The 16,408-nt window shown below is 38.0% G+C and overlaps 1 protein-coding gene across 7 annotated transcripts in view; it reads right to left on the reverse strand.

Annotated features, from left to right (window-relative positions):
• The window catches only part of COL19A1 (collagen type XIX alpha 1 chain), a 187,483-nt gene that overhangs the window by 10,269 nt on the left and 160,806 nt on the right, over positions 1–16,408 (reverse strand). For 6 of the 7 annotated variants that reach the window (XM_019288280.3, XM_019288287.3, XM_010405625.4 and 3 more), the window contains 8 exons: positions 14,566–14,610; positions 12,382–12,426; positions 12,211–12,273; positions 10,702–10,737; positions 10,510–10,554; positions 7,913–8,083; positions 6,920–6,986; positions 4,923–5,078 (listed from right to left, as the gene is read on the reverse strand). In XM_019288280.3, coding sequence (XP_019143825.1) covers positions 4,923–5,078; positions 6,920–6,986; positions 7,913–8,083; positions 10,510–10,554; positions 10,702–10,737; positions 12,211–12,273; positions 12,382–12,426; positions 14,566–14,610 — 628 coding nt within the window. Of the gene's footprint in view, positions 1–24; positions 4,085–4,922; positions 5,079–6,919; positions 6,987–7,912; positions 8,084–10,509; positions 10,555–10,701; positions 10,738–12,210; positions 12,274–12,381; positions 12,427–14,565; positions 14,611–16,408 lie in introns of those variants that run through there. The other variant, XM_019288297.3, reaches the window with a different exon arrangement.

Consider the following 16,408-nt stretch of genomic DNA (forward strand, 5'->3'; position numbering starts at 1 on the left):
CAGTGAGGCAAAACCATTACCAAGTGCATGCAGAGTGCCACACATAACATAACTGAAGGAAATCAACGGTTTAAAACCTCACAGAAACACAAGTTTAAATTAATCATGCATTCTGGTCACTGAGTTGTGTTAAGCAAAATTGTACAAGGCATATGCACACGCAAGCTATAAAGACTCAGGAATAGGAATGTGCAGGTATTTGTATTGGATTTTGAATCCTAGATTTACTCTCCAATGATCACAGCAGTATTTATAACTACATCAAGTTGGTTTGCTCTGAAAAATCTTGTGCAATCTGTGGTATTGCTACCTTTTGAAAAGCTCAATCATATAACCACAGGATCCATTACACATCCTATTTATTTTATATTTCTCAATGTTTTTTAATTTACAGTGAACAGTTAAAATGCATTTCCCACTACAAACCCAGTTAACTGTAATTTTACACAGCAGTGATGCCACTGATCATTTGTGTTGCATTTCTTTAGTTATGGAGAAGAGAGAGAAATCACAGGTACCATATATCACATTTACAATCTCCATGATAAGCATTACTGCAGGTCTCTGATACACCTTAATTGAAAATCACTGAAATAGACTGAATGATTCTGCAAACGTCACTGGAATACAAGACAGTACGGAAAAAAACCCCCCACAATAGGACAAAGAGCAGCCTGCCAATGCAAATACATGGTCCAGGGTAGTGGTAAACCATCACTGGCTGTATCCAAATACACATGCAAGGGTGTAGTTTGTACATGGTGGCAGGTAAGTTCTGCTAGCACTGAAGTTTAATACAAAAATTCCCAAATACCTCATCTAACAATAAGACTTTATTTGATAGGATGTAAGGATATTAATAAACAGACTTATATGTAAACAATGTGAACAATGTAATGCATAATTCTGGCAGAAAAATATTTGATTTTTAATGAGGTATATTTTTCTCGGAAGCAGGGCGATGATTATACCTCCAGAGGATAATATCACCTTCTTTCTGAGCTTAGTCTGACAAACTCATACACAGTCAAAGGAAAGTATCACCATACATGCAAACCAGATTTTGATTTACTGTGTTTAATGTAAAGGCACATGTAAGATACTATCTACTTTTCCTGGTAGAATTCCAGTAAAAGGCACCTGCTTAATTCAAAAGGTAACTGCTTTAGCAGAGCCCTTCACTCGGGTTCCAGAAGTTTTGTTGTGATTTCTGCAACCCCAAAGTTCTGTTATTATAAACACGTACCCAGTGGGCAGCATGGTAAACATTTGGAAGCAGTATGTAGCAAGTTTGTGCTCAAACACATAAGCTTTTGCTCATAGATGAGTAGTAACAGCTGGAATTCAGCTCTCAGTTTGGCGCTCCCCACAAACATTACGTCACTAAAAGCAAAAGCGTCACTACTGCAACACCCTTGGCTCTACATGGAAATGACACAAGTTCACGTCCGTGAACTTGGAGGCAAAAGGTATTTAACCTGCTATAGAAGGTATTCCACCTATACCATGGAGACGCTCTTCCATCAGCATGGACAATGCAGCACTTGAAACTAACATACCAGTTATCTATAGAAATCTGAGGTTCTTTAACACAAATACACAGCAGAGAGATTACTAAAGCAGGGAACAATGAGACCAAAGCATCCACCGTGCAAATACTCTGTGGTCTTAAAAAGACTGCAAAGCAGCAAAGGTGGTGTTAAGATGAAGCCCTCTCATCCAGCCACCAATGCATGTTCCGAATTCCTTCTGTGTGTTACAGCTCTCTCGGCAGCTGGGTTCCAAACCAAAGTAAAACAAGTTAACTTCAACCTCCACAGCAGAGAACATTTTACAGGAGGTATCTCTTGAAACCAGTGCAGCTATTTCAGAAGAGTGACTGTGTCTACACAACACCCACTACAATGGGTTCCTGATGTCAGCCAAGGTTTCTACATGCTTCCACCGTACAAATTAATAATTATAATAAGACACATAAACTTTACAACAGAGATTACCAATAAAGATAAGGAGCTTTCTCTATTCATTGCGTGGTATTTTTATTTTCTGAGCTGGGATGTTAGGTTCCTCGAGGCTACCACAAGCTATGAGGACCTATAAAAACTAATTTCCTTAAGTTGATAGAAAGAGTGAATTTTAACTAGGATGGAATCTTTTCTCTATTGAGAAAAAAATCAAGTCATATTAACATAAAGGATCTCTGGATTGCTAAATTATCCCAAGTTGCATTTCACCGAATGGACCAAAATTCACTTACTATTACAATTTAAAAAATCCAGTTAAGTCAGTGGAGTTAATTGAGCTAGATCCTCTAATACATGACAAGCTGACTGTTTGCAGACAGATGATATTGCTATATCTTGTTTGTAAAATCTTGAAATAAACTTTCTAATTCTCTAGGAGATATTAACATACCTATTAAAACTCATACAGGGTAAAGTCCCTCTGTCCTCTATTAAGGAGACGTCGTCCATTTTACCAGTAACAGTGCCTCAGAGTATCAGCTGTTCATAATTTAAGTTGAATTCTTTGTTATATTTTGCTTGCATGCTGTATTTCTAATGAGACCATTCTATAAATTGTATCTACATGAACCACTGGGAAGTATCTGAGGAAAACTATGAATGACCTTGCTGAAGGCCAGCAGGTAAAAATTCTGGACTTCCTTAGAAGGGAATGACTGTAGATAAGAGTCCAGCAATTCTTTAAATACACTTTTTTAAAACCATGCCTACACTTCCGAGAGTTAGTATCTATGTTTTCTGCTTCTGGGACTAACCCTCTACCTATTAGTTTGCTGTGCAGAAGGAGATTCTGTTGGAATCCAGCTAAATCATTCCTGACCAGTTTCCAGGGGAACTGGCACCATGCTCAAGGTCTATGGAGGAACCCTTGTGAATGCACAAATGAAGTTAAACACCTCCCCAGACACGCAGCAGCATCTGCCGTTCCAGCTGGCTGCCTCTATCAGGCTCTGCATGCAGCATCACAAACAGGACATATTCACAGAGGCCCTGTTAATTGCTTTCCAAAAGCATCTACTTCTTCTCACTGCCTGTGTGGGACAAGTGGCTCATTCTGCCAGCCCAGACACCTATTACTGCACACAGCAAATCCCTGGAGTTGGCAGTCTGGGCTACACCCAAGTGAGAAATATAATAAGAAATGTCTATCAGTCAACACCAAGTTGTATTAGGACTTGTGCACACAGCATGCTACCTTGATGGTCTCAGCCACACATGCACATAATGTGCTTCTCCAAGAAGTCTTGTTTGCTATGTATTTTACGGCTGAAGACAAACTGGAACATAAGAGGATACTTTTCAATCTGCTCAGAGATTTGAACTTCTTTTTACTCTTGGCAAAAAGGAGTAACACGTACAGGCACAACTGAGGAAGGTGTGAAGGGTATTTTAAGTGTGCTCCTCTTACAGGATTGTGTCTTATTCACAGTATAAAAAGGAGGCAAAGTAAACTTTTGGTTTTCTTTCCTTGGAAGTAAAATTTCATATATCTTTTGATGTATCAGAGAAGTAAAGGCTTCTCACTTAGCTTACCTTTTACTAATAAAAAAGAAGTATTGAGCATATCAGTAAAACAAATGGAAATCCTGTGTACATGGGGCACTATTTTACTTAAGCATAAAGTATAGAAAAGCAGCTTTTTTTTTGTTTTTTTTTTCAAGCATAGATCTCATCTTTTAGTCTTGATGCTCATTAGCTGGAAATGAAATCTAGTGCAACATTTCATTTCCCAGAAGCATCTGAGGCTATCCAGTACATACGTCATCATTGAACAATCTGGCACTGACATTGAAGGTGACTATTTGCAGTGATCTGAATATTTAGGTAACGATGAAGTCAGTGTTGTAAGATTCTAAGCCTTTTATTGTTTTCCTTGATCCTTTATTCTTGTTCTTCTCATTCTGAGCTCATCATATTTTTCAAGCTTCTGTCAGGGGTTTGCGCTTATCAATGTTAGTAAGTCCTTATTCTTCTGATAGCTTTAGGATCCACACATCTTCAGCTTTGCTGTCATGTTCTTCATTCCAGTCTGACTTGCTCTGACTCCAGAGCAGACCAAACTAACAAAAGATAATAAAGAACTACCTACAGATAAACTGCAAGTTACACATTACCCACCCACAAAATATTATTCATTGATAAATTCTTTTTTCCTTTCAGTCTGTTCTCCTCTACCTTTTAATCTCTGGAAGGCTGACTCTGCAGTAGAGCACAACTACAATGAACCTGGATCCCTCAAAACTAATTTTGCAGTAAAAGACAGTTCAGAGAAACGAGTCCTATAGTGGTCAAGTGCATTGCAATGCACAAATCACTGTTTGGAGTATAGTGAAAAACCGATTACTCTGATTTTTTTTTTTTTTGGTGACAATAGATTCCTTCACTGTAAGAGAATTCATTTGGTAATACTTCAGTTTTCACTGCTTCTTAAAGAAGAATATTTGCCTTCAGTTTTTCCTGCCCTGTATTGTCTCAGGCTCAAAGCTGAGAACACTCAGACTAGGAGATCAAATTTTTTTTCTTAAATAAGATGGTCTCTCAATATGAAGCTGGATCTAAATAGCTAGAGTGCTGGCACTGTTTTTCTTCCTTATTCAAGTATCTTGTAGAAAACAAATAACTGCTACAGTAGTTCTTTCAGATTTAGATATCTGTCATTAATTAACTTTATAACTGATTAGAATAAAATGCACTGATTAGGAGTTTTTAATCAGTAAAATCCACACATTTACATTTATGGGTTAATATTTAGATCTGGCCTGGAAAAACATAAGTACATAAGTTTAAAAGTTAATTATTAGAAAGCTAGATAGGTAATCCTGGCTTATTTAATAATCATTAGCAAGTATATAAGGATTTCAAGATACAACTAACAGGACCATTTTTTGGAATTCCTACCTTGAATTCCACGTTCTCCTGGTGGTCCTGGCAAACCGTCCTTTCCTGGTGGCCCTGGTGACCCATCTTTTCCTGGGGGCCCTGGTTTTCCATGAGCTTGGGAGGCAAGCATTGCAGCAGGCAGCTTCAGCTGGGATACAAATTGAGCCATCCTTTCTTCATTAATCAAAGACACAAGAAAAAGTGGGTAAGAAATCTGCTAGCAAAAAACAGGAAAAAAAATTCCCAAGACCCCAGCTAAAGTTTCTGGAAGTAAGGTGTTTAACTCTTCTTAATGTCAAGGTATTAAATGCTCCAATAAGCATTGAGACCTTCAGTTCCAACTCAGATTCATGTCTGAGTCTTTACCTTTTGAAATAATCAGAATGAATTTGTATTAAAATTTCTATTACTATTCTCTATTACTAACGTATTCCAATATTTCAAATGACTTCTGACTCCTGTTCATGGAAGTACTTAAAACACATAGACAGAATAATTAGTACTTAACACACTGATGGAGGGCTACCTTATATATTTGTAACTCATATTAAGCTGCAAAGTAGAAATTAAATACTGTGAACAGTTCTTGGAATGTGCTGGAACCCTGAAAACAAATGTAAAAAACCTGAAAGTGCTCAACAAAGATTATTAATTGCAGATATTTCAGAATAGAAATCTTCATGCTGGTGGGATAAAGTGCCCTTGGTAACATTTTAGTGTTCTTTAGAGGTAGATAAAATAGGTACTAACCTTGACTCTGTCTCATTTATACCAGATTAAACCGCTAAACATTCCACAATTTAGCAGGTATTTACTGTGGTGGAGTTTTAAGATTTAAGAAAAAAATTAGACTAAAGGAGAGTGGGCATCAAAAAAAACGGGGGTAAGGTGATAGAAAGTAGGCAAAATGAAACAATGCCGAAACTGGAAGATCTGTGGGAACACCAGCAAGGTGTAGCAAATGGAATAGCTATAAAGACAAAACTCCATTAATCCTTGTAGGCAGGGCACCTTCTAATGCTTTCTTTTTGTGAATAGACTAAATACTTGTTACCATTGTATTTGAAAGGGAAAAGGAAGTGACTTCATTCAACAAACCGCTCTTGAAATACGTAGTAGGTTGAATTCCTGAGGGGTAGCACCCGGGGGAAGGGTGAAAATACACAAAATGATAGCCTTGTTATAAAGTGAAAAACTGCCTGAACAGGTTAAGAAGTCTCAAGCTTTATATGATTTCTTTTACCCCTAAAAGATGGTTTGTATCCACAAATATTAAAGGCAGAATAGCAAAGCATACTGAAGACATAAGAAATGCATTTTGCAGTGGAAGATAAGCTACTGTTAAGGGGCATCCAAATGGCATCTTGTTTCAGACACCTGTCTAAGTCTCAGCTTTCCTACCATGACTAAGGGAATGCTGGGGAAGAAAACTATTTCCTTTTCAGAGCAAGGAATCATCTAAGAAATCTTACATAAAACAAAGGCCTTGGCTGAACCTGGTACTTGCCTAAAATTGTGCCAGAAGATGGTGGTCTGACAGGGAGCTCTGGAACTCAGCAGGGATATTTGCTGAGAAAACTGCACAGCAATTTAGACCTATGTCACTGGAAGCTGTCAAGCCTTTCTCTTGTTTAGACAGTCAGCCACTAAGTGGGCAAGGTAATTAGGTATATCTATGGTCTCATTAAGATACTTCAGTATCTTGTAGTATGTTGTAGATAAACATGTATCTGCAGTAATATATGACACATGCATGTATCTACAATGATACACACCTATGCTTGCTATTATGGTTTGGAGCAGACCACCCTTCAATGCTAATCTTTTACATATGGAAATACTCTGATTAACAGATACTGTAACTTCTAATTGTTTGAACAGAATCATGTAAAGTAGACTTGTTAAACAGAGCTATAGAAACAAGGTAGCTGCTAAGTCCAACATAAGTTAGATGACATATAAAGAAATTTAGGGCAGAATTTCAGATTTAGTTGTATAATACTTCCTTTTCTTACCTTCAAAAACCTTAAGAACCTCTTGTTTGATATATCTTTTTATTTCTTCAAGTGAAATTGCATCAGCCTGATGAGGAAAAAGAAAGGTGATATGTATCAGAAGGAACATACAGAGGACACTTTATAATGCTACAAAAAAAAATGCTCAAAATAACATTACAAATATAAACTTTTCATCAACAAATTAGTGTTTTAATATATTTGTGTTATTTACTTAACTGCAAAGGCTGCTTTACTACAAATACATTATAATATTATAAAGACACTAATGGCATGAAGGGGGAGAGGCACTCCCAGCTGCCAAGATGACCAGGATGTGATGAGTATGGAAGTTAACTTGCACAAGACAGTGAGGGTGTCCACTGACACCCCTCTGCTTTACTTGCCCTTTGCATAACATCTGCCAACTTCTCACCCACCCTGGGGTCTAATTGCTTTGATGCACAGCTGACCAGGACAGAACCACAGCACCAGTCACTTCACTGGAAAGGTGTTTTAGAGCTTTACCTTATCTGACTGAGGTTAAAAAGAACCCGTAACATAGATGTGTGTACCTGTCTGCACATGCAGAAAAATCAAGATATCTACAACTGGAAAGCACCATTTCACTGTCTTTTTAAATGCTGATTTCTACTGAGAATCAATTTTGGCTGCCTCCTTTTCTTTCCCAGTTGGAAAGGCTCAGACTTTAGCTCTTAATCTTATAGAAAGCATGAAAATTAACTGTACTGAGTAACCATATTGATATGCAGGAACTAAAGAAAGAAATAATAAAGTTTATCCATAGCAGATGTTTTAAAAAATAATTTAAAGTAACTGCCTGATCATGTGCGTATATTTTTTTCCACCTTAACTGAACAGTGAAATTATCTGAGAGAAATCATTATTTTTTTTTAATACTATGCTATTCCTCAGCTGAATTGCCACTGCTCAGCCCATGCTACCTTCATAACTGAATTCACAAGCAACCAAGGTAAACTTATATTTACTTACTGAAAACCCTGGGGGTCCTGGTGAACCTGGGGGACCTTGATGACCTGGTGATCCTGGGTAGCCTCTGTCTCCTGGAGGACCAACAGGACCCACATCCCCCTTTTCTCCTGATGGGCCAGGTTTCCCTCGTTCACCCTGTGGACCTCTATCCCCCGGAATACCCTGATCTCCCTGTGTAAAATAGAAGCAGAAAGAAAACCATTGCACATAGTGGAACAAACCTGAAAAGTCACTCAACAATGCTAAAGAGTAAATTCTTGCCTGTTCAGAAACAGATTGAGTCATGCAGGGAAGATGATTTTACAGGCTGAACCTTGTCTCTGGAAATAGGTTTTGTGTTCTTGCCCTTCTGATGTTGAAGTCAATGACAAGAAGAATAGCTTGGCTCTGTAACCCACTTTTCAAGGACAGAACTTGAGTTTAGAAAGGTTTTAGCCCTTATACAAGGATCTAGAAATGCCAATTATGGCATAGGTAAAATTTAGGTGCCCAGATTCACACAGGCAAAAGACACCAGGATATTTCCTGTAACTTTCCTTAGAAGCCTACTATTTTATATCTTCATTTAAACAAAATCTTAGTTAATCTATTTACGGTACTTAGTTAATCTATTTCCAGGGGCCAAGGAGGAAGCTGGAGAGGAATTTTTAACAAGGGTGTGTAGTGACAGGACAAGGGGGATTGGCTTCAGACTGAAAGAGAGTAAGTTTAGATGAGATATTAGGAAAAAATTCTTTACTGTGAGGATGGTGAGGCACTAGAACAAGTTATCCAGAGAAGCTTTGGATGCTCCTACCCCGGAAATATTTAAGACCAGGCTGGATGTGGCTCAGAGCAACCTGGTCTCATGAAAGGTGTCCCCGCTCATGGCAGGGTGGTTGGCACTGGATGATCTTTAAAGGTACCTTCCAGCCCAGACCTTTCTATGATTCTATGGTATATAAGTTCTCAGGTTTACAACCCTGCAGAGTGGGTATAGATAGCTCTTCTACTAGAAATAAAGAAAAAGGCAGGTTTTTCTAGAACCATGGTGCTATAGCAGTGTGAAGCTGATCCTTTTCTTCTAAACAATCCACGTTTTACAGGTTGCCAATGTGTAGGAGGCAAATCAAAAACTAAGCAACTTTTCAAACAAGCAATGTTTAACTGCCTCCAATGTTTTCTTTGTGTTTTGAAAAAGGTCCTTGTAAAAATTCATAAAACTAGGTCGTATCTTCCTCCAGATTCCTCTTTAAACTCTCCGCTATGAATTGTACAAAACTCAGGACATTTGTGTTTTGTGATCTCTGCCTAAGGTGCTGATTTATTCAGCCCTTCTCCTCTCTAGTGTTCTCCTATCTCTTGTATTTTATCTTGTTCCAAATTCTGTGCAGAAGGAACTGCTGTTTTTCCTGGGTTTCTACCTGCTCTAGTCCAGCAGGTTCAGGCTCAGTGATTGAGGTATGCAGATAACAGCAATAAATGAGCCAGCCACTAGTACTTGTATCTGTTGGAATTACTTGAAAACTGATTGGTATAAAACATGTTTTCAACTAGTTTGTCACTCATTTTATAAAGTAGTAATAACAGCAGTGTTTAGTCATTCAAAGAACATATAAGATTATTTCAGCCCAGGTGGCTTATTCCTTCTTAAAATGTATTCTATGAGGACATTCTTACATTAGACAAGAAAACCTTGAGAGTTTTATTCTGTCCTTCCAATTTTGATGTTTCTCTTTTCTGTAACTACAACAGCTGGTCTCAGGCTGAAGGAGCATGCTGTAGAGCAGTAATAATAACGGCTGCAAGAAAACCTTGACTTTATTTTCTGTCATCATTGCAATCTCTCTCACAGATACAGGCCTGTGTCCTTAAAGGCAAAACCAGAACATTTCAAAGAGTTAATTTTTTAAGGGATAATTGTAATAATAGTTAAACCCTCATGTCTCTTCAGTGTCATAAAGTAGTATTTCCTTTTCCAGTTTAAACAGGGAGATACTTCTCTGATTCATTAAATAAATGTGGTATCCATTTGATTAGGACATCAGGACTTTAGCAACGTTAAAACAAGACCATCTCTCATATATATATTCATATATATGTATATATATATATAACCTCGTCTCTCACCTCCCATAATCATTCCTGCTCACCATAATCTTGTTACCTTGAACAGAACTGTCTGAAGGGTTTGGGAAACTGTCAGGTATTGCACCTGGCATTCCTGTTGCCTAAGTGTGACAAGCTTGTGTTATATAAAACATGATTTGTGTTTGTGACATAGAAAGAATGACAACAGGGCAAGTTCATAGCTTTTGCAAAGTCTGAAAACAACACAACAGAATTAGGTACTTTCCAATTTTCAACCTATTGATCAATTTACACTCTCCAGGCCAACTGTGTTAGAAAGTCTATAAAATGTGTTTTTCCTCTAAATGCAGAAGACAATTTGACTCTAATTCCTTAAAGTGGTGTCTAGGACTAAACCTCTTACATGTCTAGGTGTCTGCTTGAAGTTCACAGAGAATTAATTTCTTGATTTTGCCTATAAGATAGGTGCTGAAAAGGTGTTTAGATGCTCAGTAAAAAGAGAAAAAGTTATCATAATAGGGACTTACACGTTCTCCTTTGGGTCCTCTGTCTCCTGGTCTCCCCACAGCACCCTGAAAAATGGTTTTTGAGAAAACATAAACTTATCAATTAAAGGCTTTGTTGTATATTCATGTGTTAGCAGAACAGCAAGCAACTGCCCTGGACGAACAGCTGTGGTATTTGTGAAGAATAAAATACACAGAACCATGTTCTCTTACCGGAGGACCTGGCAATCCATCTTTTCCATTGATTCCCTAAGAAAAAAAAATTAATATGTTTATGTATTTTAAAAATATAAAGTGTAAAGCACAGTGTTTAGTGCAATATCAGTAAATGTTCTGAAGCTGCAGAAGCAGCAGTTTATGTGGCTACAATATAGAAATGCAAAGAGCATCAAGATGTGCATCAAATCTAACAAGCACCCAACTTTAAATGAAAAATTATAGGGAAATTTGGAATGGGGAATATTTGTGGACACGTACATGCACTTTTTCAGTCCCAGCTAATCATAATACAACCATGGGAGAGATTTCTTTTGTTCTAGATATTAGCCTTGATGCTGAATTACCCTTCTGTTGTTATAGAGATTATGCCTTACTATTACGTGTCCAGATCCATCCTTTGGGCCTTAGGACTTGTAGCATGGCACAGTTTTGGTCTCCTGGGCTAAAGCTATTTCCTTCCCCAAAGAAGGTGTTTGCATTCATAGCACCTGCTGGAAACTGTTCCAGGCCCACATTATCCTCCAGAATGGAATGGGCATGATCTGAGAGTCCTAGCTGGCATGGGCCAAAATAATGACAGAGAGTATATTAACGATTGCACAATGCCAGCTAATTGCAAGATAAATGCTCTGGCAGTGTTTAATTAAGTAGGATATTTATGGATCCGCACATGTAGCAAACTCACAGCTGTTTCACTGAGAAAGGACAACTTGCATGAGCAGAGACATCAGGAATGTTTCTTTCTCCTCATATACTGCAAAGTGGAGTTTTGCACAGATTAGGCACCTTGGGCTAATTTGCTTCTGTAGCTACAGAAATTGTCTCTTCTTTCAAGGCAGAAGCGTAATGTGGAGATGTGCTGACAAGCTGCAAAGGTCTACTTCTCATGCTCATCCCCAAAACACCAAGGTTCAGGGGAGATAATGAGCCCTGCACTACCCTTGCTGAACCCCTTCTAGAATGTCAATGAGGTTTTCAAAAGCAGCTCAGACAGTGCTGACTACACTGCTGTCACACTTTTATTACATAAAGAGATCAGATTAGACATCTCCTAAGTGAACACTAAATGCCTCAGCTGCAGCGTTGCATCACCTGTATACAGAAGAGTCACGAAGTTTATTCAGTCGTGAAGCACACGCTTCTCTATCTAAACTGAAACTGAGAACCTATTCTGTCACCCCATCCTTTACTGACTGTGTTGAGTGTCTGGGTTGATATTCTCCCCCTGGAAAAAGTACAAGAGTAACCTTTATGTCAACAAGATCCAAATGACCTTCATAAGACCTTTAAAAGCAACATCTCGGTTACATTAACTATTAAAACACCACAATACCAGGAATTCTTTTCTGGATGGTTAACATTGAGCTCTGCAGCTCTGTGTGTTCTTCACGCGTTACCTACTCTAACACAAAGCAAGATGTAACGTCCTTTCTTTTGTAACTTCTGCTAAACTAAGACACATCCTTTTGTAACAAAATATATACTCAGTATAAAATTGCTTACTGGTTTTCCTTGCGGCCCTTCTGGACCAGGGAAGCCTATCTCTCCATTAGGTCCTCTTTCACCCTAAGAAAGAAGGAAACACACATATAAATCTGCATGAAAAATCTTGCATTAAGAGTCTGAAATATTTGTTTGCTATCGTAAGGATCCAGAACTCAAATCTGTACTTACAGGTTCTCCTGGCATCCCTGGGGACCCAGGAGATCCTGGCTTTCCCTGCAGAAAGAGAATAGTGCAGATTGAAATTATTAGGAAGCCAAATAAAATTTTTCTCTATGTCAAAAATAAGAGAGAATATATAGATGTGTATATATATATATGAGTGAAATATTCATGCTATTGTTCATTAATGCTTTACAAAAGGAAAGAGAAATATTTTACCAGATTTTTGTCATATTTAATGAACAGGGTCTTGTGTTAAACATTACTTAATTGCTTGGTTTTCTTTACCATTCCTGAATACTGGGACGTTTTTATGAAATTTTCTTTTACAATACCATGATTTCCATCTTGAGAAGCCATAGCCAGATCAAAATTTTTCAATATATATGTAAAATCAAGATTTTTTCCCTCAGGTATTTTCTAGTCCTGATTTTTTTTTTTTTTTAAATATGACTTTACCACTGACTTAATGCCCTCTCCAAATTTTCTTCACACTCTTTCTTGGCCAGTTTTATTGTCATTTTATGTTCAGCCTGCCAGAATTCACAATCCCCTCTTATGACATCCTTTAAATGCTGATTTTAAATGTCTCTTTTCTGTAGGATGCCTTTCTTTGAACAACTTGAATCTACATTTCCTGAAAGTATCCTTAGACCAGATCCTCAGGTGACTTGTACAAGTGAGGGATAAAACCCGTCAACACCAGGGACAACTCTGGGAACAGGAGGACTGAGGGCTGGTGCTGAGGAAATGGGCATCAGTGGGAATGCTTGCAGAATCTCAGTGCAAGCTTCCCTGACAACCTCAGTAATCTCAGCAAAACATCAAAGAGAAAATAAGAGGTTTATATTCCTGGATAGGAAAAAGGGTCCACTATTCAATCTAGGGAATAATGACAGGTAAGGAAGACAAATTCTTTTCCAGCAAGATATATGGATATGTCTCAAACTCTTCCTAGAGTACTGAAAAATTTTGTGTCACGTGTCTACTACTTTATTGATTAAAACTCCTCAGCATAAAATGTAAAAGCAAACACTTTATTTCAGGAGAAAATATTTTATTTCAGTGGATTTTATTAGAACTAAATATAATCAACAGAATGGAACTCCATCAGTGAAGAAGGGACCTTATTAAGTGTTTCCTATCCAACTTGAATAGAGAACATCCAATAACTTGGGATATATCCAGTGGGAAATTCATAGGAAATGAACAACTGTGATCATTCTAACCAGCTACAGTGCTATTATTAACAGTGCAAAATCTGTTTCAGAACAACAAACTTTGAAAGTCTTATATTTGCTATAAAACTCAGAGAAATACTTTTCCCCTTTAATGTGCAATTTTTTTAGGAAAACCCAATGAAATTAGGCTATTTAAGATGATGTTCTCTCTTGGAACTCACAGTAAACAGACTAAATCAGTGGCTAATGGAAATGGGAGTGCATAGACACAAACGTCTCTTTATTTCATGAAACACATATTTATAATTTAAACAGCTCCTGAATGTATTGGTAGCTGCCCAAATTTAATAATAAATCTATTTGCATATAAATAACTCCATATTGCCTCCTGAAATATGGATAAACTTTTTTATTAAACTGTGAATGCAATCTAATATCTTCATTTCCTTTAGGAACACAAATGAATAATTATAATTTCAATTTATCATTAGTTACTTTTTCTTTCACCTACAACAAAGTTTCTCGATGACTTTCAGAAACTTCTCTGAATACCACACGTAAATAGCAGAAAAAGCATTTCCCTAAAGCAAATGTTTGATCGACTCGATATGCAAATCCTTGTAGACTGCAATAACCAATGTTCATAATTTTTCTTTGTGATAGAAATACGCTCAGAAATTTGTGCATTCCCAAGAACACAAAAAACATCTTTATCTATATTAAACAGAGGCAATGAGAAGAATCTCACATTTTTAACTAAGCATATGCAGCTTCAAATTCCAGCTTTATCATGTATTCACGCCACTCACTCTTGTCATTTTAATAATAATATGAACCCTTGCTGCTATTAGAACTCTAATTTCTTTAGGGAAAACTCACAATCTTCATACTTGTGTATAAAGCACAAGCCAAGCACTGGTGCTCCACAATGATCGAGATTGCAGCTCAGCACCTTGCTTGACTGTTTTCTCAGCTTCTAAAAAGCTGAGCTTTCTTTAAAGAATATACATACCGGTGTCCCTGATACTCCTGGTGCGCCGGCTGGTCCACGGTCACCCTGAAGAAAAGATAAATCTATGTTTAAACGACAACAATCAATACAGAAGTTTCTTGGTGGATTCTCATTAAAACATGAGAAAGGATTGTTCAGTGAGTTAAAAATGATGACAAGAGCCAGGCTAAATGCTAATATTTATCTGTGCCACTGGCTCATTTTACAGACTTGAGCAAGTAACCAAAATCCTTTGTTTAGGTTCTCTCACATAATGTTTCCCTTTGAGTCTGCTCGAGGCCTCCCTTGAAAAGAGATGGAAAGTCCCTGACTTATCTGTAGTTCTCCAAATAATTGTAATTTGTGGCCATGACAATGACCAAAATTTACACAGAGTAATTCACTTTCATATAAACATTCCCATATTTAAGATGTACTTTTCAAAGAAGTTTTTGCTTTCCTGCTACCCAGTCATCCATTTACTACAAGCCAACGTCCTCTGTTTGCTTGTGCCATGGCCCTTTCAGGGCAAAGGTTCTCGTTATAGCACACAGCCACCTTCATCTATGCTTTAAGCTAGGAGAGTGTTGTTTTTTGGCTGAAATTGATGAATTACAGGCACAAATTAATCTTTCTCAACAGAACTGGAATCCAAAGCAGACAGACAGAGCTCAACAAGTGGTAAAACTCTACACAGAGGTATTTACCCACTGTTGACATGTTGGTCTGCAACACTCTGCTCTCTTCGTGTAACGCCAGTTAAAAATGTAAGAAAAAAATCAGGCTCCTTGTTTCTTATAAATTTCTTTTTCATGTCAGAAAAGCCCTGGCACTGCTAAAACCGTATGAACGGGGGAATACTTCTCTGAGGTAAGTTTGTTACCTGGAGCAGACTTACTAAAACTCTGATAACATAGCTAGAGCAACGTTGTGTTGTGCATAAGAGCCCCGGGAAATGTTGGGATTTCTGGCTCCTGTTCTTATGAGTTATGGTGGTTTGTCTCATCCTCATCTTGTTCAGGTGCACAATGATGCTGCTAGGGATTAGAAACACTTAACTCCCCTACACAAAGTGCAACAGATGACAAGTTACATGTCTGACCTCATGTCTGGAGGAAGCAGCTTACAGGACACGCTCAACCTCTCCTGCTCTGGAGGCTGGCAGAAGTCACTCAGTGAGGAATGCAACATGCACCTCTGGAACACTGAGTGGGGAGCACTGAGTGGGGAGCACTGAGTGCCTGCAGCAGGCAGGGCATGTTGTCTGGAGCACTGCCCTCTGCCCCAGTGGTTATTCTGGACTCAGAACATGGGGTGTTTTCCCTGTATGCTGGCTATGACAGTTAAGCTAGAAATTCCTAACACTTCCCTTGAAACATTTTTTTTCTTTTCAGGGTTATTTTGATCCTTTCAGCAATGTGGCTTGCAGCACAGCTGCACCAAACACTGTCAGCACAGGTGAGGGAAGGGACATTTTATCCAGAGGACACAAAGTTCTTAAGGCAGTTCATGAAATTATCACAGAATTACAGCCAATGTTGTCTGTAGAAGATGGCATTCTGCTACACAGAGGTGCATAATCGCTCTAAATTAAAACCCAGCATGCACTCTACTGCTGGGACTGGCAGGCTCTGAGATACTGTTCACTTATTTGCACCACAAATGTGGAATTTTGACCAAATTTAGTTAAGGAAACTATATTTTTACTTTGGGAGAGGGCCAAACACTCACTTAGCTGGTTTATATGATCTGATCCATTGCTTATTCCCTTTATTTAATTCCTGTTCCCACTTTGTCTCAGTTAGACCTGTAAAACCTCCCTGTGTTTGTTCATTTTGAAATCAGACTAGTCTTTAATTGCTTG

The sequence above is a fragment of the Corvus cornix genome, chromosome 3 (genome assembly GCF_000738735.6).
Source record: "Corvus cornix cornix isolate S_Up_H32 chromosome 3, ASM73873v5, whole genome shotgun sequence".
Lineage (NCBI taxonomy): Eukaryota > Metazoa > Chordata > Aves > Passeriformes > Corvidae > Corvus > Corvus cornix.